The sequence below is a fragment of the Corvus cornix genome, chromosome 2, assembly GCF_000738735.6.
Source record: "Corvus cornix cornix isolate S_Up_H32 chromosome 2, ASM73873v5, whole genome shotgun sequence".
Taxonomy (NCBI): domain Eukaryota; kingdom Metazoa; phylum Chordata; class Aves; order Passeriformes; family Corvidae; genus Corvus; species Corvus cornix.
This window is the reverse complement of record NC_046333.1, coordinates 126,969,900-126,990,309: the sequence shown is the minus strand read 5'-3', so window position 1 is coordinate 126,990,309 and position 20,410 is coordinate 126,969,900. Positions and strand designations below refer to the sequence as shown.

Here is a 20,410-nt window from a genome sequence, read left to right as displayed (position 1 = left end):
ATAGCTCCACCTGGTGTAGCAGCGTGTACCTCCATGATTTTACTACTCACGGTTCCCTTTATTAGTGCAGCATGAAACGCTTCGGAGGATGGGGGGTAGTTCAGTAACAGTTTAGGATCCTCGGAGAACAAGCACATGAAGTAAATGCCCAAATACAGTGGAGATGGTAAGGCCTCCACCAAGAAATAAATGTAACAATATATTAACATAAGGCTTATGTTTTGCTTCCATAAGAAGCTCTTAGGTTATTATCTCCTTTATTTCAAAAGCCTGGTAGGAAGCCTATTGCTGTGGAGAAAACCAAACTATGCTGCCAAAAAAGCCACTCTAAGTTGCAGTAGTTGTACATTCTCCAACAGTGGCAGAGTAAACATGTTTTCAGGTACAAGAAAGATGGAGAGAGTTTATTTACAAGGGCATGTTATGACAGGACAAGGGAGAATGGTTTTAAACTGAGAGTAGGTTTAAATTAGATAATAGGAAAAAATTCCTTACTGTGAAGGTGGTGAGGCACTGGAATAGATTGCCCAGAAAGTTGTGGATGCCCCATCTCTGGAAGTACTCAAGGTCAGGTTGGATGGGGCTCTGAGCAACCTGGTCTAGTGGAAGGTGTCCCTGCCCATGGCAGGGGGTTTGGAACTGGATGATCTTTAAGGCCCTTCCAACCCAAGCCCTTCTGTGAGTCAACATTCTTGGTTTCCTCATTTTAAGAATCTTTACCTCACTGAAGCAAAGCTTCAAGCTCTTGGGTTAGAACTTTCCAACTTCCTTTTCTCTTATTAAACATGCCAATTCCTAATTTTATATGATGCTTTTCATCTATACATGTTGTGACCCGTTTTGACAGCAGTTAAAAATAACCAAACATTAGAAGTAACTATTTATTATGAAAATAATGTCAAAACATTTATGTCTACTCCCTGAATTATCAAAATATACAACAGACTTAGTTGTCTAGAAAACAAGGCAAAGTGCATTGCAGTGTATGAAACTGCTTGTGTAATATCCATTTTTAGTATAAATATTAATGATCTTCAAAGTCTTGTTGAATATCATTCAGTGCATGTGTAAGTCGTCGTATTTTATTTTCCATGGCTTTTTTATTGTTTGCCATTTCTTGCAGAAGCTCCCGCATTTCTTCTTCAACAGAGTAAACCTGAAAGAGCACACAGAGAAGAAACAGAATTCTTGCTTTTCTTAATACACCTAAACCCATATAATCTTGGCAATTTTAACACTGATAAGTAATGCAAGACTTATATGCTTCTGTTTGAATATGCTATGCACTACTCTTGCTACTGGATGCAGTAGCAAAATCTTTAAAAGAATGTATTGATCTGCTAGGAAATAGCAAGTACTGTATCGACCCAGAAAGTTATTATGGAAAAAAGTGCACCAGTTGTCATGTTAAGGAAGAATGCAGTAGGTAACAGAAACAGTAACTGTTAAGGTTGGCATAAGTGAGTTAAATGGATTATCTGGCACAGTCATCATTACCCTTGCCTGTATAGATAAGGAAATGTTTAGCTAGTGATTCGTAGTAGCTACATAGCATGGAGCTTTACTTTGCTTGAATTCAAAACTTCATGATGGCAACAAGTCTAGAGATTTTCTTGCTATGCAAAGATTGAGTACTAAACCAGGACTGTTTCCATCCAGAGTCAGCCTGATAGATTGAAACAGGAGACTTCCAAGCACCACTCTTGTAGCAGCTGTAGAATAAAAATGCAAATATAATAAATATAAAATTGAGTACTAAAATTACTTTTTCATTTGCTGCTTCAATTTGTTTTTCCTTTTCATTTGCCAGGTGCAAGAGTTCTTCCTGATGTGCTGCCAGCACTGACTCAAGCTGTTTTCTGAAAGCATTATCCATTTTATGAAGCTTTTCCACAGCAATCCTAAAAAAACGATTAAAAAAAAAATCACACTCCCGCAAACAGCTGAAGTGTTTTGCTTTGTCCAACTCTGCCTTTGATAAGGTTTTAATAACATAAGCATGAAGACAATTGCATATTGGCATCAGAAGGTGTCCTGTTTTCTCAAGTACATGTTCTAGCTTTATGCACTGTGTTTAGGACTCTGGGCATTCTCTTCGGAGAGGCATTTAATCGCTAGCAAAGGATATGAAGATTAGGGCTTGCTACTGTCAACATGGATAAGAGCTCCACCTGTTTTCAAACATTTCCTTATGCTTTTGGTTCCCAAGAAGGGAATGAACTGTGGGATCCTGTGAATGGCCTGTGAGCCTCTGTCTCACAGAAATAGAAAAGTGCCTCCTTCACCATAAAGAAGCATTTTCTTTAACTCCAAGCACATTCTGCTTTTAAGGGATAATTCTTAAGTATGTAGGAACAAAAAGCAATGCAAATTTATACAATAAATTTACAACAAAATTCTGAAACAAACCAGAATTATTTAGATCAAAAATTTTAGTTTCACTGTTGTTCTTCTAACACTTCCAAACCCCAGTACTATTGACTATTTGAGGTGGTTGGTTTTGTTTGGCTTTTTTGTTAGTGTTGTTTGCTGTCGATTTGTTGTAGTTCTGTTTTTTTTCTTTTTATGCAGTCTTATTAACTATCTGGTATTTTCTCAAGAGTAGTTGGGAGGAAGGAAGAAAACCATAAGAAGTGGGCCAAAGAATAAAGTAAAAATTATAGTAAGAATCTAAACTTATCACAGGCATCAGTCTAACAAACTTCTCCATCATTCCAGAAGCATATGAAATAATTTTCCAGGTTATGACTACTTGTTTCTGTATCATCTCATATTTAACTATTAACTGATCAAAGAAATTGACAGTACAAGAGGAATAAGAAAATATTAAAAATCTTGCTATTTTTATGGGAAAAGAATGACAGGTAATTTAGAAACAGTCTGTTTGTCACAGACTCAAACAGTGATTAACAGACACCAAGGTGGGCAGGAGTGTTGATCTGCAGGAGGGCAGGAAGACTCTACAGAAAGGATTGGGACAGATTGGATTGATGGGACAAGGCCAATTGTATGAGGTTATTTTCAAAGAAAATGGAAATTAAGAAGTTCAGACAACGAATGCTGTAACTGAATGCCAGTTCCGTGAAGTAAGTCACCTCTACAGCAGGAATTCCTTCTAGGCCCAGTTTGTAACTGGGCTCACCAAGTAGTTAAAAAGGTATTAACGCATTCTTTCACCACATAATTGAGCATTTCTGCAGTTATTAATAGTGCAACTCTACAGTAACTGAGTAGTCACAAAATAAACTAATAAAGTGTTCACCTTTGACTTTGAAGGCTTTTATTTCTCTCTTCAATCAACTTCTTCTCTTTGAAATCGAAGTTCTCCTTCATTTGTTTAACCTGCACCTCCAGCTGGCTTAACAGCTCTCCTTTACCTTGCCACCTCTTTTTCAGTGCACTGAAAATAAAATGCACATATTTACAATTAATGCAAATACCACTTCTTAGGAGGGCAGAAAAGTTTTTCATGCTTCCATCTTTCCTCATTTCTGTGAGTTTTAATAGCAAGCGAGTACTCTCTGAACATAGAATAACTTCAGAGCTGTGTTGCACACAATGATCCCAAAGAATTATTGTGATTTGTATTACCTGTGTGCATTCTTAATGTCATCAAGTTCTATTTCTTTTTCTTCTAGCAGTTGCTTTAATTCGTCTTTTCTTTCATTTTGTCTTTCTAATTTTTCTATTAGCTTTTCACATTCAGCAGCTTTTTCATCCAACTGCACTTGAAGCAATTTCTGAGCTTCCCGATTTTCTTCATGCTGTTTTCTGACTTGTTTCTCTTTTTCTTGTAAGCCCTTTAGAAGACAAGTATTTTAGAACACATAAACTTTATTGTTACCCCTTAAGAGTATTTGTTTAGTCTACGATGGAATAAAGCAGAGAAGAACGTGAAAGTTTACTCTTCTGAATGTATGAAGAACACTTAGAAAGTGATAGTCAGTTACTTAGTTACTTAATCTTCATCTGAAAGAAGTCAGAATAAAAAGCAAAGTCATCAAAACACAAATCTGAAGTTGAAAGCAAGTTAAGAAAAAAGTTATTTTGAACTCTTATTCTACATAAGAGTTGAATAAACAACTTATATGTAAGTCACTGAGCTCACAATCTGTAACAATGAGTAATGCATCTAACTTTGACATAACATGCTACAAAATTTTGATTAATAAGCTAGTCTTAAGTCTCTAAATGAGACAAATGGAATTCTGGGACAAAACATAGTACCTCTGCTGCCAAAACACTGTTTTACAAGAACAAATAAAGAAAAAATATTTATATTGTAAAATAAATGTTTTTCCTTTTCTTTTAAACACTCAGGAAGAATTATGCTATCCTACTTTCACCTCTCTCAAAATCATTATCAAGAATAAATTGAAGCAAAGCAAAGAGAAGAAAGTCTGTACATAAATATGGTTCAGTGGGAGATTCAAACTACCATCACTGTGCATCAATTTAATAAAAAGCCCTCTTCTGCTCTCAGTGAAATGAATTGCCACTGACAGCCTGACTGTGATCTGTGAGTTGGTAAACTACGAGTGCAGACCCAGCTTTCATCACGGGCTTTGTGACAGCTAAAATTAAGACTTGCAGTGAAAGTTAAGCACACAAATTGTCAGATATGGCACTTACTTCTTTTAGTCTCCTAATTGTTTCTGTCTGATCATCCACTATTTTGTTTTTAATTTTTATGGTATCACTGTCCTGTTCCTTTTGCTTTTTTAACGTGTCAATCTCATTTGTTAAAACTTCAATTTTTGCCTCCAGTTTCCCCCGATCTTGTGCAAGATGAGCTCCTAGACAAAACAGGATTTTCACATTACAGCAACTCATGTTATAGATGATTTCAAGATGTAGAATGTTGGGAGATAGGGCTGGGGGAGGAAAAGGTAAGAACCTTACAAACCAAAGTACTGACTATTTTGTCCAATGGAAACACTGTAGGGATTTAATCTGTAGGTAGATAACACTTAAGAGGAAATGCAGAACTGAAGGTCTGTGTTTTATCCTTTTTGAAAACTTCTCTGAAAAATAGTTGACAGCAAATCTTACAGACCCCAAAGGACCACAAGGTGGTGCTGAGTCACATGAAATTAAAAAATGCCCAAACTTTTTTTTTTCCTCCCAGCATTTAACACTCTTTTAAGATATATACTGAAATTTTCATATTAGACTTCCCTGCTAGATGAGAAGTAATACATAACATTATTTACAAATCCTTGTTTTTCTAGTTTCATGTTTAAAAGTTCTTTGTTCAACATTATGGTATTTTCACATTTTCAGGAAACAGATATATTGTATTCGCAGCTGACTCCCACAAATGCTGTTACAGATCCTATACCAGCCTGTGTGCCACAGAACACCTATTTTTGCACATCATCTTTACAACTGGATAAGATCAGGAAGGCAGCCAAGGGCCCTGTCATGATTACAACTATATTGGAGTGTTTATTTGAAACATAAGATATTGAACACCACCATTTCTTCTGCAAAAGAAAAATAACCTGCTATTTTACCCTGTTCTGCCAACTCCTGCCCCCATATTTTTCTTTCCATTTTTAGTCCATCAATCACAGATTCCTGGGCTGTCAGCTGGGAAATAAGTTTTCCATTTTCCTTTTTTAGAAGTTCAACTTGAACAGCCTTTTGTTTGTCCTCCTCAATCAGAGTTTCAAGTTCTTCAGTTCGACACTATATGAACAAACATTGGGAAAAGACAGTACGATCATTTAAAACAACATTCAAAATTTCAAATCAGTACTAATGGATTAGGAAAGTAATACTTATATACAGCAGATTAAGTTCACTGAGAAATATTCTACTTGCATTCATGGTTCTATCTGCATCTTGTTCCAGTTGTGAAACACGTATGTTTGCTTCAAATAGACATACAATTCCAAAAACCAGTAAAGCTGGTTTCTAAATAGCCACTATAAATTCTCAATGTCATTATAAAAACCCATTTAGAATTACAAATGCAGAAGTCAAGAAAAGCAAAAGAGAAAGTAAAGATATTAAAAACTGAATCAGAAGGAGACAGAAGCTGGGATGAACTTTCACTTCCAATGATAAGTATTTATTTTCAGTTATCCAAGCTACTTTTTGTTTTACTGATTACAGCTATTTAATGTAGGTATTTTCCAATTTTGTTCTTAGAAGCACCACTGACTGGCAGAATCCTATTCTGTACAACAACATAATGTTTGGACACCCTGACAGCAACATGTAGAGGGGAGATTAGAAACAGCTGTGCAGAGGTTGTACTGCACCCAACTTTTAGCACAAAGCTGGACTAGATCACACGACCATTTAGAAGTTATGTTCTTAAGATTTTTAAGAATTAATTAAGGATAATAGGATAGTACTAGAATATGTTACCACAAAGCAACTGTGCCCACAGTGTTTAAGATTAAAATTTGACAATTAGTAGATAATGAATAATACTGCTAGTATTATACAAGTAGGAGATACTAAGCTCCTAACAATTACACTGCATTATTTGTTCAATTACATTTCTACTTCATGTACAATGACCAATGCAGAAGCATGTTCTATTTCCTTGAATTTACAAGGGGTCAGGAATATTAACATAGTTTTGATTGACCAGCTGATTATATATAAACTGCTACTGCTCGAAGGGCAAAGAGTGCACTTTCGACGACAAGAATGAATCTAGATTTTTCTATATGGGGAGCGGTGTTTGTGAGAAATAGAAGTGCAAGATGCAAGAATAAAGGCTGACATGCAGTACTGGGTTTTGGTGCAACAGGAAACCTGTGTCGTTTAGTTTAGTTTATCAAGCTTGTATGGAATCGTTAACTTTTATAGATGAAACATTACAAAAAAATAACATGTAGTTGAAATGTTTTGAAACAAATACCTTTAGGTTTGCTGTAGCTTCTTCATTTGATTTTGTTAAGTCTGCAATTTTTCCTTTCTGTTCCTCCACTATATTTGTCAGGTCTTGGATCAGACTTGCCATGTCTTTTTCCCTTTGTTCCAACTCAAAGAGGGCTTGTTTGTGTTCAACTAGGTCAGCAGAAACTTTTTCAAAACCGTGTTTTACCTAAAATTTTATAAGACATGACTTAAAAAATGCTAACATTTCAAAAAAAAGTGTGCATATATAAACACAAGTGACATTTGAATTTTAAGTGAAGACACAGAAATTCATCAGTGGTCTATGAAATTAGTGAGTATTTGAAACTGGTTTTCTCCTGGTTTGTTGGTGAAACTTCTACTTGAAAAACAGCTACATATTCTACCCAGCTACATATTTGTAGAAAAAACCCAAACCCAACAAAACATAACAAAAAAACCCCAAACAAACAAAACCCACACACAGAGAAAAAAAATCCATGGGTGGATGGGAAGCAGAGCAGAAAAACCATACTTGGTAACTGGAAACAATACCTTGATTTAATCTCATTGTTAAAATTGACATTAAAATCTCAAAAGAAGAACAAAGTTCATTCAAACCTTTTTTTCTTGCAACAGAAAGACTTGAAGGGTAAACCCCCTGTCTTTTCTTTCCCCTCTTTTCCCATCTATTTAAAACTGATTTAAAACGAAGAAAACCAAGCTTAAGGTGAAGCATTTAATATTTTATTTAACATATAAAAAAATGTACATACTAGCCACAGAAATAAATTCTCTAAGGAATTTAGTAAGCAAGCAAGTGTCGAATTTGAGTTTCAAAATGTATATCCAAAATTCAATTTGGAAAATTTACACAATAAGGAACTATATTATTAAATACACTTGTATATGTATTTAACTATAACCTTATCAAAACACAAACCATAAAAGAGTAAAACTTGTAATTGAATATATTCTAATAGAAGGTCAACATATTTTAAAGGAAATTAATAACATCAGAAGGTGTTTTTAAAATTTCTTTTGATTATGTTCTACATATAAACAAAAATGCTGGGGTTTTTGAGTGTTGACTTGGCATTTGCTGTCATTGTTCTAATCACTGGTATTTCAAATCTTTCTACCAGTATTTTTGCATGAATCCTTAGAGCAAAGACCATAGGGATAAAAAACCAACCCAGCAAAACACCAAAAACCACACCCAAAATATCCTCCCAAACCCAGCATACTTAAGAGAACTACAACCCCAGTAGTAGTGGGAGATGAAATGTTCCCTTAGTCTTACCTCTTCAAACTTTTTTGCTTCGATTGTTAAAGCTAAACGAAATTCATCTTCTAACTCTCTGTACTTCTGGTTTGACATGTCAATTTTCTCCTGAAATTCTCTAACATGCTGCTCATGCCTCTGCTCCTCTTTAGCCATTACTTTTGACAAAGCGTCTTGAAATTCAGGTCCGTTTAAAGCAACTCGGGTTTCAAGTTCTTTCCTGAAATTGTCAAGCATACTTGAGACATGAACTGCAGGATCTCACAATGCTGCTTTAATTCATTTCCTTGGCCTTACTGAACAAGGATAATGAACTACATAATAAATGGGATAAATTCCTTCATCGCACAGACAGTTTTCAATCTTCTATGACAATGGCCCTGGCATGAGGAAAATTCTGTTGACTACTGTTAAAACACCCAAAGGAATATCCTTACTTTTTAATTCAAACGTTTGTAGAAATTGTTCAATTGTGCTTTTCCTGTTAGTTAGCACTTGTTTGCTTTGCTGTTAGCAAACATCTGGAAGTGACACTGGAATCAGAGAAAAGCCGTGTACAGCCAGACACCCTCTTCTGCAGTCAGTCATTCCCTTCACCCTCACCCAACAACTGGTGCTATTCACTCAGACCCAAAACCTGAAAAGCAGCAGCAGCAAGAGGGACCTAAAGGACAATGATGAAGCAAATCTACCCTGTACTTTAACACTACTCTGTTCATCTACTTAAAATCAAAACAATATAAAATAAAATATCCACTGTCCTTCACATTACATCTTTTGGAGCTTTATGAGGTAATTATTGGAAGTTCTCAAAACACAGCTATCAGATTCTTCCCATCTAAACCTGCAATTTTCTTGGTATCTGAATACATTTTCCCTTGTTAAATTCAGCAAATGTAACCAGCTTATTTTATTAATAACCTTTGTTATATATTACTATACCACACGGTGCTTCTTGCTTTAGTTTGTACACATATTTGATTGTATTAGCTGAACACCACAGAACTTAGCCTCAAGTATTTGCCAAAAAAAGGGAAATTTTCAAAGAGGAGAACAGCCAGGCAAGTAACTCACCCTCCACCCACAAGCAAGATACTGCAGAAGCTGACTGGTTTTTTGGAACACTGTGTTACTGTAGCATATGCAGCTCTTCAGACAGTAATTCACATACAATTTTATTTTTATCTGATAATTCCTGGATTACAGATCGAGTACTTAAAATAAAGAATTCACCCATATAATAAGACAAGAACCATTCACGTGAAAGGCTGGAAGTTGCCTACATGAACTCATGAGTCAGGAATCTACAAGATATTCTTAAATGAGCAAGAAAATTTTCACAAAGACCATCTCTCCCACTAATCAAAAAAACCCCAAACAAAACAAACCCAAACAAAACCACACCAGTACTTTAGAACACATTTAAGCAAAACATGTTGGCAACACAAGCATCTCTATTAACTTGTGAAAAGAAAATAATGACCCCATACCTTCGCTCTTGCTCTCTTAATACAAGAAGCTCATGTAGTTGTTTTACCTTCTCCTTCTGTTGTCGGACGGATATTCGCAGTAACTGTACTTCTCTTTCATTTGCTGATGCTTTAAGCTCTGCTTCTTGCACCTGTTTCATCTGTGTGGAATTCATAAAGACAAGAACAAGATTTTCTTAAATCTGTAATCCAGTCTTCATGTTTTATACTAGAACGCAAAGGAACAGGTGCTTTCTAAGAGTTTATTTGAGCTTTTTTGTTTGGTTTTGGTTTTATTTTGGTTTTTTCTTAATATATATTGTAACACTTGAAGAAATTTAAGACAAGATGTTTAAAAAAAGTCTTAACTTAACTTACTACAACACAAAAAGTGACCTTAATAAAGAACCAAGGGCATTTACTTAATTTGTAAAGAACTTAAAGGTGTCCTGCAGAAGCAGAAGTGCATTGACAGAATGATTTCCTCAATTAGAAACTCTCATATTGTCATACTTGTATTAGTTTCAAACAAAACATTTTTAGATGTTTTCAACAGAAATTTCTTTTTTTAACACTCCACTTTTGTAAAAATCTCCATCTTTCTGATTTGTACAGTTTAGAGTTGCTGAACAGAGCTGCTTTCTAATGATTTTACAAAAAATGTACAATCAGTATAAACACCAGATGGCATACTCCACTTTTTCTATTCGATGCAAGCTTTTATGAGTAATTCCATTTTATAGACTTAAGCCTTTTAAATACAAAACTCTTTTCTGATTCAACATGAAGCAAAAAGATGAGAAAAAAGTTATGAAAAAGATTTTGATTACTCATTAAATGGTAGTTCAGAATCAGGACACTTCAGAAGGCTAAGTTCTCATGTTCTACATGGTAAGCCTTTTCATGAATAGTTTAATGAGTAACTTTTAGACACACCCCACTGTATTCCTTTGTTTTGTGGAAGAACAGAAGCAATTCTCTCCTAAATTGAAGCACTTAAAAAATGCCAAGCAAGAACGCATGCAAATTTAAAGACTACCTGAAAACAGGGTACACATTTAGATGCATAGTAAACTTACTCATCTTGAATCCCCCTTCAAGAGGTCATCTAGTAATGCTGACTGAAGCTGACTTAAACAGTGGCTACATGGAGTAATTTACCACTGAAGGTAATTACCAGGATGTAGATGAGAAAGCTCTATGAAATATTCTAGAATTTCTTAATCTTGGAATTGATAAAATAGGCCAAATGTATATTAAATCTGAACATTCAAAAATACTATTTAGTTTCTAGAGCATCATGATTATTCTTTGAAACATAATTATTACAGAGTATTTGCTACAGGATCTTAAAGACAGGAACAAAGACTTTCCCTTAATAAAGTTTTGCAGTTGATAAAAACAATGCTACTACCACCAAAAGAGATGACTTATTTCTACAAACTCATTAAAGGAAAAATAAAAACCTCATACATCAATAAGGTGTATCCATTCTTATAGGATAGAAAAAAACACACACACACAAATCCCACTCTTCTGTTCTCTAAATCACTAAATTTAGTACATTTCAAACTGACAGGCAGATACCTGATCTAAACCGAAGGTCACTTCTAGATTCTCTAACAGCTCCAGGGTATCTGCTGCTAAGGAAGAAATGGAAGAGCCACTCAAGTGCCCGAACAGGAGCCTAAAGTAGAGAGTGTCTTGAATGGTGCTTTGCAGTTTGTCTGTCAGCACACTCCCTGATTCTCATTCCTTCCAGGGAACCTGAACAACATCACTTCCCAGAGCACCACACTGTCAGTTTACTGACTTTTCATGGATGTGGTAAGAGTCAATTTTTTTAAGTTCAGTGAGACAGGAATGGACTAACATAGGAATATAAACAAACAAAAGGAATAGACATTGGAGGACACTGAAAATCCAGCAATTAATTTTTCAGAAAGAAATAGTGGCAGTATCTGGTCCAGCATCTTGATCTTATATATTTGTATCCTCAACAAAGAGCCCTGACTACAAAAGCATCATTATCTTCTCTAGCTGTAAAAACAAAACAAAAAAATCCCAAACAAACAAAAACAAAACATCACACAAACTAACCAGAATCTTTGAAGTTCTCAGCAATCACTGTTTTGTTCTGGTTGCAATTAAAAGCATCTAATTCTTTAGATCAGCAGAACAAACAACCCTCAGATTTCCATCCCAGCAGTAAGATCTCTACTGATTTTAGCAATATTTTAAAAAACTTGTCTTTGTAACACTCTGTTTTCAGAAAATATCAACTCTCAGTATTATGTACCTAGGATTTGTTCTCCTGTATCTTAAGACCACATCACATGACATACTTCTATTTATAAAATATATTAACTGACAATTAAAATGGATACCTGTTATTAATTACTACTATGTAGAAAAAAAGCCCCAGGTTTTATTGTGCAAAACTCAAGACTCAATGCTGGTAAAATGCAGTGTTTCTTTGTATTCAGGACTATGGTAGCCACCCTGTTGCCACTGTATAACTTACTCATGAAAAATATTTACCTCTATTGCTCGCTGCTGCAATCTCTGTGTCTCCATCTTGGACAGTGTTTCTTCTAAAGCTTGCATGGCCTTCTGATGTTCTGCTTCTTTATTTCTTGCCTGATTTAGTTCATTAGTAAGTCTTTCAGTTTCACCTTTCAACTGTTGGACATCTGCTTGGAGTCTTGCTTTGGCATCTCTCTCTTTCAATATCAATTCCTTTAACCTGAGAATAAATGCAATGCAGTTGTATTACAAACATTTTACCTGTAAGTTTGATGCCAAATACATTGAGAAAAAGGCATTAGTAACTGTTGTAGCAACATATCTTGGTTTTTACTGCATTTTACTATTTACAGCACTGTCACGTAAAAGTGTTTAAAAAGATGTAAACTATTACTTAAGTCATGTGTAGCATTACTCTATGGAGCTTCAATTTAAAAAACCTGAGGTGGAGACAACCTCATAGATACATCTTTTAGGAAATGACATTCCAGTATGACTTTGCTTTACATCAATTTCGAACATACACTGTCCATTTGTAATTTAATAATTATCTTCAGAAACTCTGAAATATCCTAAATATTTTATCAATTTTTATATAAGATCTATCCCAACAGAAGAGAAACATAATAAGCCTCTTATAGAAGATGGTATAAATGTAGATGGGTATAAAATAAAAGTGGGAGGTGAACCTAAAACAAGAAGGGGAAAAGGGGAAATATTCAGTCAGTCACGGATGGTAACTCAGGAAGCATGTGGCTTGGTTTTTCCTAAAAGAAAGAAAATGTGGTTTTGATAAATACAATGCAGTTAAAAAAAGACAAATGGAGCAGACATCTCCAAAAATAGGGAGATCTTTTGAAGACAAGGCTGCTGCTCAGAACAGACAAGGACGGGGACAACCATCTCTCTGAAGATGTACTAGGCCTGCCCTGCACAGCACATAGCCTATGGGCTGACTCTGGCCTGCTAGAAACATTTTTTTTCTAATATGCTGTGCAGAAAAAAACAAAGAACACTCTAGGTATATGTGGAAAGGGAGATTGGGAAACAGAAGGCAGAAGTATGACATGGGACAGCTACTAGAGCTTGAACTGAAGGTACAGTTATGATACAGATTGTTTGGAAAGTAACAGCTAGAACTGTAGGAAAGTGGCTCACTGATCCTGTTCTACAAGAACCAGAAGCAAGCTGCAGAAAGGAATGTCACTAGTTAATACTGAGAGAAATTCTAGCACTACTTCTTGATGCCTTATTTTCCAAGTATATTGCTTAAAGCTGTTCTTGTTTTTTAAGCCTACAAAATGAATTATTGGAAACTAAAAAAATACCCGTAACAAACTCTTAGACTACAGCATTGTTTCCCTACCTGTCTGTATTGTACACAGCCATACTCTGAATATTCTTTTCTTCTTTTGCATGCTTCTGTAGCTCACTGACATGCTCTAATAATTTCTTCTCTGCTTGCTCTGCTTTCCACCTCCTTTCCTTTTCCTGATCCAGTTCTTGAATCAGTGCCTTAGCAAGAATGTGATAAGCATCAACTTACTAAGAAATATTCAAGCATATCCAAAAATGACAAACAATATTTATAATTGTAGAACAGGACTTTTTTATCTCTCTGGAATTCATGGATGACAGAAGAAAGTGCAAGAGACCAGGCCAAAAACTCCCATAAAAGTGAAAAAAAATACATCCTCTCCCAGTTGACGCTGCAAGAACTCTACTACTTTTGACACTATCTACATGCAATTATTTTTGTCACCTCCAGTTTTAGTTTGACCAGGAGACATATGTTTGGCTTCAGGTGAAGATATACTTTTATTTAACTTGAAATGATGCAAAACTTACTTGGTATGTTGATTCCTCTATGCGATTTGAATTACATTCTTCTACTTTTTCCATATTGCTCTGCCTTCCAGTTAGTATTTCAGCTTTTCTTCCCACTACTTTAAAATGAGAGTCTTTCTTATTGGAGCATGGACACTTTGAGGAACTCTTCTTCTCTTCCCTATATGCAGAGTTTAAACAGTAACAGTAGATTCAGATGCTTTTAAATGAAAAAAAATTACAGTTCTGTGCAGCAGCTGAATACTAGAGAGTTCAAATCATTTAGAAAATAATTTGCAATCAGACCATAGCGGCAACAGCTAAATTCAAACATTCAGCTCTAAAAAGATACTTACAACTAGTAGATGCTATTTGAAACCATCTCATGAACACATAGACATGAAATAATTTTAGAAGAGTAGAGTAGCTGTAGAGCTGCAGTGGCTTACTGAACTAATATATTCCAATTTGTATTGTCTTCTACTCATCACTTCTGGTATTTACTATATAAATCAAACAAATCACTATGGCATACTCAGCTTCATGAAGGATACATATTCTTGACCATTGTTCTGACACCATGTATGTTTTATTTTTATTTTTTAATTACTCAGTTCCATCTGTGGAGAATTCTTTTGTAACCACAATTTAAAATAAAGATGGAAATACAAGCTGTTATAATTTGGAAATATTTGTTCTGGAATCTTCAGTTTTATTTCCTTCTCACATCAAGACAGAAACTGTGCTCATAAGGAGAAATGACTGAATGAAGCCTCAGTAGCTACTCATTTTCAGGGCATTTTTAACTGAACTGATTTACTCAGCTTACCACTTTCAGCGAAATGTTTCAAGCTAAAACTTTGCTCATGCTGACAATATTCAGTTTAGTTCATTTTGGCTTTATATGGTAAACATTGGGATACCTGTCAGCTACTTTCTTCTTTAGATGACTTGCATGACATTTCATGGATAAGGTAGTTTTACGGTAAGTGGGGATCCTGCTTCCTTTCATGACCTTTCTGTTGTTCTCTTTTCCACTCTCATTTTCACTCTCAGAAGTTGGATCTGTGTCTCTCTTAGCTTTGAGAGCACTTGGAGCAGCTTCCTGTCTTGAACTATCAGATACCTAAGAAGAGAACAAAGTTCTAGATAGAAATGTTACAATTTCTGATTGGCTAATTTCTAACACTTATTCAGGAGCTATTTTTAAAAAAGTTCACACAAAATAATTTTGATAAAAACTAAATAATTGCTTCCAATTTTTTACTTTTACAATCCCTTCCCTCCCTGCTAAAATATTTTGTTGTTTTAAAGCTAAAGTAAACCCAGGATGCTTGCGAACATATAGTTGTTTCCTTTTGAAATACCTGAAGTTTGGTAAAATCCTTGGGCATAAAAAGTTGGTGAAAAATGTAAAACAAATACAGCACTTAAAGCCAAAAAAGCCATGCAAACCCTACCACAAAGCAAACCAAACAAACTTAAGCTACCTATGTTAATAAAACAAACTATATTACCTGACAAACATATCAGACCAAGTAGACCTATTGGCGAAATTAATTTTCACCAACTGTCCAGGTACTCTGGTGCATTTCATGTTTTACTCTGGTTCAGCTACGATATTGACAGCTTCAGGGTAAAATAAAAAACATAAAAAGAATTTTCTAATATATCATGATCAAATAGATCTGCTAGTCCCATACACTATGGTTTTTATACTGTATGAAAGTTGTCATGATTCAAAGTACAATCTTCAGTTTTAAAGACTTGTTTTATTTTATTCCCAGCTTCTCAAAATTATTAAGAATACATTAGCACAGTCAGTCCATACATACCAGTAGAAATTCTCTACTCTGGTTCAGCAAATGTTTCATTATCAGAAAGGCACACCTTATCTTACAAATAAAACTTGCTGTGCAATAACCGAAAAAAAAAAATCACCTTTTGCAGTATCTGTAAAATCTGATCTTCTATTTTTTTAATCCTTATCTCACTGTGTATTTTATCAAGCTCAGTCTTCTCCGGTTCAGAAGATGAGACCAGCTCTGTGGAGGAGCTGGTGGCACCTTGCACTGGTATCCTTGTACGCTGCCGAAACTGAGCCAGTGCCTGGTCGATGTGAGGTGTTGCCAGTGGTAAGGGGACATGGTTCTATCAGAAGAAAAGACAACCCTTGTAGCATTAATATGGGGCATGCAATATAAAAATAGAACGTGTCATTTTTAAAACCAGTACACACAAACTATGGCACCTGATCTCTGGATGAAGGGCACCCAGATGAAACCAAAGAATCCATAATATCTTCTAAACACTGAAAATCTGAACAGTTTTCTTCTGCCAGGTCCACTGGTTCACCAGAAATATTTCTTCCATCTAGAGCTGTTAGCTGGGGCAATGACTGAAGAACAGCTTCCCTATAACCTTGAGAAAAAGACCACATTTAAATTGAAATCAAGCTCCTAAGGAGATGTCTAGTATATTAGGTACCTCATCATCTTAAATGATTCACTGCATTTTTAATGTAAGAAAAAAAGGAGTGAGTTATCTACAATTGTCTCACCTTTCCCCACCCAAGGCTTTCAACAGACACCACTACAAATTGAATCAACTGGGAAGCTGCCTGCCTAGTCCTGATCTACACAAGGATTTCCCAACCCCCATCAGCACACTGCAATTGCACAGACAACCTTTCAACATCAGCCTACTGCACCCAAACAGTTGTACCAAATGGAAGGGCAGATGAATGTAATGGAAAAACAAATTCCAAAAGGGCTTAGACAACTTCATCCTCTCTCAGTGAATGAAGTCAGCCATTATGAAACTGTAAAGCACTGAAGTTAACATTTTTAAATTACTGGAATTTGGGCTGCTGAACACTGTGGTTTTGAAAGTGCTACAAAAGACATAGATTTGAAGAGGTATGTAAATACTTGCAGAAGAAAACTAGTGGCATTTTCTAAGTTAATCAGATAACTTCAATAGTGCTCTTACTGTTTCTGTTGTGCCTGAATGTATTTGTAAAACATGATGGGTGTGCCTGACAAGATTATTTAGAACCTTATTTGGTTTTCCGCAGGCACCTCTGATGTTTCTTTTCTAACTGTACGTATATTACACCTACATCAGCTGTATGCTCATGATATGGTTGCTATTTTGTATTGTTGTAATTCCTACTGTCCTACTCTTCATAATGAAATTATCTTTGAGCTCTCCCAAAAGTATCAATCCTCCATTTCTACCTTCCTGTAAGAGATTTTCCCTTCTTACACACAAATCGACACCAATATAGGATGCTATAATTTAACTTGTTTGAACTTAGAGCGCAACATTTTAGTGGCCTGAAAAACCTACCCCCAAACCAGAAGCTCTAAATAATGCAACTGAAAGTGATGTATCCACATGCGTTCTCCAACTTGTCTCCATGCTGCCTAGTGAAACACCTGCCACCTATTGGGATGAAAATGCTAACAAATGCAGAGGTTCCTAGAGTCTGTCACTGCTAACCAAAGCAGGGGGAAAAGAAGGAAAAGCTAACAGTGCTACTGATCTTTCTTTTGTGTTCTCTATCAGTAGCAGACTATCTACTTCCTGTGCCTGCCCTCTATCTATACAGTTCAATAACTCTTCGTACATTCTTTGAATTCTCCACCTATCCAGCTTATAATATTAATACTCCTTCCTTCAGGCCATGTGGCTCAGAGCTCCATCCAACCTGGCTTTGAAAACTTCCAGGGATGGGGCATCCACAACCGCTCTGGGCAACCTGTTCCAGTACCTCATCACACTTCACAGTAAAGAATTTTTTCCTAATATCTTATCTAAATCTATTCCAGTTTGAAGCCATTCCTCCTTGTCCTGTCACTAGGACACTAGGACAGGACTCTTGTAGACTCCTCTCAGGTTCTGCGAAGACACAATTAGGTCACCCTGAAGCTTTCTCTTCTCCAGGCTGAACAATCCCAATTCTCTCAGTCTTTCCTCACAAAAGTGCTCCATCCCTCTAAACATCTTGGTGGCCCTCCTCTGGACTCACAAGTGAAAATGTTGAGCCTTATCAAAGCATACAAGTTACAATTTTGAGAATATGCCATGGGGAAAAAAAAAGATTTTTTTAAATGGAAAATGAATTAATTTTGACAGAATTTAGATTTCTGCAGGCTGGCCAGTTTATGAATGAATTTGCAAGCTTCAGAAAATGGCTCACAGCTTAAGGGAAATTACTGACCTAATGAGCACAAAATATCTACGTAAGATAAGATCCATACCTGCTGTGTGACACACTGGATTGGCTTTTCCATTTTTTTCCAGTGTGAGGATTGTCAAACAGCGCAGCCCCTTTGCACACTGAAGTAAGTGATTAATATTGCTTACACAGTTGCTGTGAAGGTCAATGTGGCTAATCTTATGCCTGGTTCCATGAAGGGATCGAAATCCTGTAAATTTCAGAGAAAAACCCAAACAACCACAAAGTAATGTTTTCTGCTACAGTCCTAGACTATGGGGTTTAGAACAAATAGCATCTTGTTGAAAAATATCCAGTAAATAATAGATCATAACTGGAAATGAGAGAACAACACTTGCTCCATATCCTTGACTACATATGTTAATTACTTATGCTACTCTACCACAAAGTACAACAGTTAAGCTAGCTATGTGAACTAACTTTAAAGAAACAGATTAATCTCTGACTGCTAAAAAGCATATAAAAATAAACATTTTCCTTTAAGTTTCATTTTATAACTCAGCTCATTAACAAAATTGTTACAAATGTTATTTTAATTTTCCATTACAAGTTCTCTTGATTTTGTAGCATAAAATCTTACAAGCAATAACTGACCATTTCAACAAAGAGATATAGAAGAGAACTTCCATATCATACGTAAAGTTGCATTTTTGTTCTATAAAACTGAAAGACAGGAATATTTTGGAAGTAAGTTTGAAATGTTTGTTGTACTACTTTCGGAACAAGCTTGGCCTCACCAAACAAAGAATAAATTCCAGTTCAGAACAATCTTTGGTGATAGAAACTTGAAAGCTGAGAGGAGCAGCAATTGCCATCTTTATTAGAATTATTCAGTGAATTGGCACTTGAAGTGCTAGAAACTTCTCAAAATACACTCTGTCGAGTTTTTCAAAATTAAAGTGAGGCAAATGCTTTATATTGCACAGCACATGGCAAAGTCACTTACCAGAGAGATCATGTATGTGATTGTATGACAAGTTCAGCATAGTTAAATTAAAGAGTTTTTCCAGTCCTAAACAAAAATGAGGAAAAAACAGAAACAGTATGATTTGCAAAAGAATGCTCTGCTTTCATCAAATTCAAAGCTTGAAAAATGAACCTTTAAAGATCATAACTACGAATTATGACATTAAACCATAATCACAATATAAAAATCAGGTTTTCCTTCTAAGTTAAGGCATTCTGCTATGATAAGGCTTACAAAGACTCTATATATGCATCTTAAAATCTACTTTATAAAATAGTTAGCATACTAATCCATACTAACTTAGTATAACCTTAATTATATGCAAACATTCCAGAAGTAAACTTTAGGACGACTCTTAGAAAACCTTTGTAACTTGCTAAATGGACAAAAATAAAAAACATTGCAGACCCTCCACTTTGGTTAGCAGGTTACAGGACAAGCTCAGGGTGCGCAGGTTAGCCAGGGAACTGAGCCCCTCGATGCGGCGGATCTGGTTCGATGACAGATCCAAGTGCTGCAAATTCCGGAGGTGGTCGAGCCCTTGGATCCTGGCGATGAGGTTGCAGTGGGCGTTGAGCGTGTGCAGGTCCGAGCTCAGGGACACGTCCCGCAGGCTGCGGAGAGAGGAGCCCACCGTCAGCCGGGCAGCTCCGCCCCTCGCCGCGGCCTGCCCTCAGCCCCGGCCCGTCGGCACTCACCTCTTAACGCCCTTATCCATGAGGCTGAGCTCGCCGGGGATCCCCGCCATCCCGCCGGGACCCCGCGCAGGCCGCATCTCGCTTCAAACCTCCCTCGCCTCCCCCGGCAGCGCTCCCAGCCTCACGGCCGGGACACAAATGCCTTACGGCGGGGACACAAACGCCTCACGGCCGGGGACACAAACGCCTCACGGCCGGGACACAAACGCCTCACGGCCGCGCCGCCGCGCTCCGCTCCCGCCGCTTCCCGCTCCCGCCGCGGGCGGGCGCGGCCGCGGGGAGGCGGCGCTGCCGGAGCCCCGCGCAGCGCGGGCCAGCGTGGGGACGGCCCCTGCCTCCGCTGGTTTCCCTGCCGCTTCCTGCCGCTCCCTGCCGCTCCCTGCCGCTTCCTGCCGATTCCTGCCGCTTCCTGCCGCTTCCTGCCGCTCCCTGCCGCTTCTTACCCATCGGCCCAGGAAGGGGCCTGGTCTACAGACCGGACTGCTTTGAATTTTTGTCGGGGGCGTGTTGGGGGGAATTTGTTGTTTTTTAGAGCTC

The 20,410-nt window shown here is 36.8% G+C and overlaps 1 protein-coding gene across 3 annotated transcripts; it reads right to left on the bottom strand.

The window, feature by feature from the left end:
• Positions 1-867: 867 nt before the first annotated feature.
• LRRCC1 (leucine rich repeat and coiled-coil centrosomal protein 1) lies at positions 868-20,138 on the bottom strand. 3 transcript variants are annotated; one of them, XM_010405027.4, is made up of 19 exons: positions 19,874-20,138; positions 19,584-19,789; positions 19,155-19,220; positions 18,231-18,398; positions 16,217-16,386; positions 15,907-16,116; positions 14,889-15,091; positions 13,987-14,146; positions 13,505-13,653; positions 12,154-12,358; positions 9,634-9,773; positions 8,162-8,363; positions 6,881-7,066; positions 5,517-5,691; positions 4,633-4,796; positions 3,592-3,800; positions 3,263-3,400; positions 1,766-1,901; positions 868-1,156 (listed from the first exon to the last, which is right to left on the bottom strand). In XM_010405027.4, exons 1-19 carry the CDS (start codon positions 19,948-19,950, stop codon positions 1,025-1,027), a joined length of 3,096 nt encoding a protein of 1,031 aa, XP_010403329.3. In that variant the 5' UTR covers positions 19,951-20,138; the 3' UTR covers positions 868-1,024. The 3 variants fall into 3 exon arrangements, with proteins under 3 accessions (XP_010403329.3, XP_010403330.3, XP_039405454.1); XM_010405028.4 differs by lacking the exon at positions 1,766-1,901; XM_039549520.1 differs by lacking the exons at positions 15,907-16,116; positions 16,217-16,386; positions 18,231-18,398; ... (1 more) ...; positions 19,584-19,789; positions 19,874-20,138 and adding an exon at positions 15,483-15,893.
• Between the last annotated feature and the right edge of the window lie 272 nt (positions 20,139-20,410).

Bases quoted from the DNA above. Each gene is read 5' to 3' on its own strand.
- LRRCC1 (XM_010405027.4), bottom strand. From the start codon at position 19,950: ATGCGGCCTGCGCGGGGTCCCGGCGGGATGGCGGGGATCCCCGGCGAG. The intron at 9,774-12,153 runs GTAAATATTTTT...AATTCCACACAG, and splicing joins TGCAGCAGCGAGCAATAGAG to ATGAAACAGGTGCAAGAAGC. The intron at 1,157-1,765 runs GTAATTTTAGTA...GTGCTCTTTCAG, and splicing joins TTGAAGCAGCAAATGAAAAA to GTTTACTCTGTTGAAGAAGA.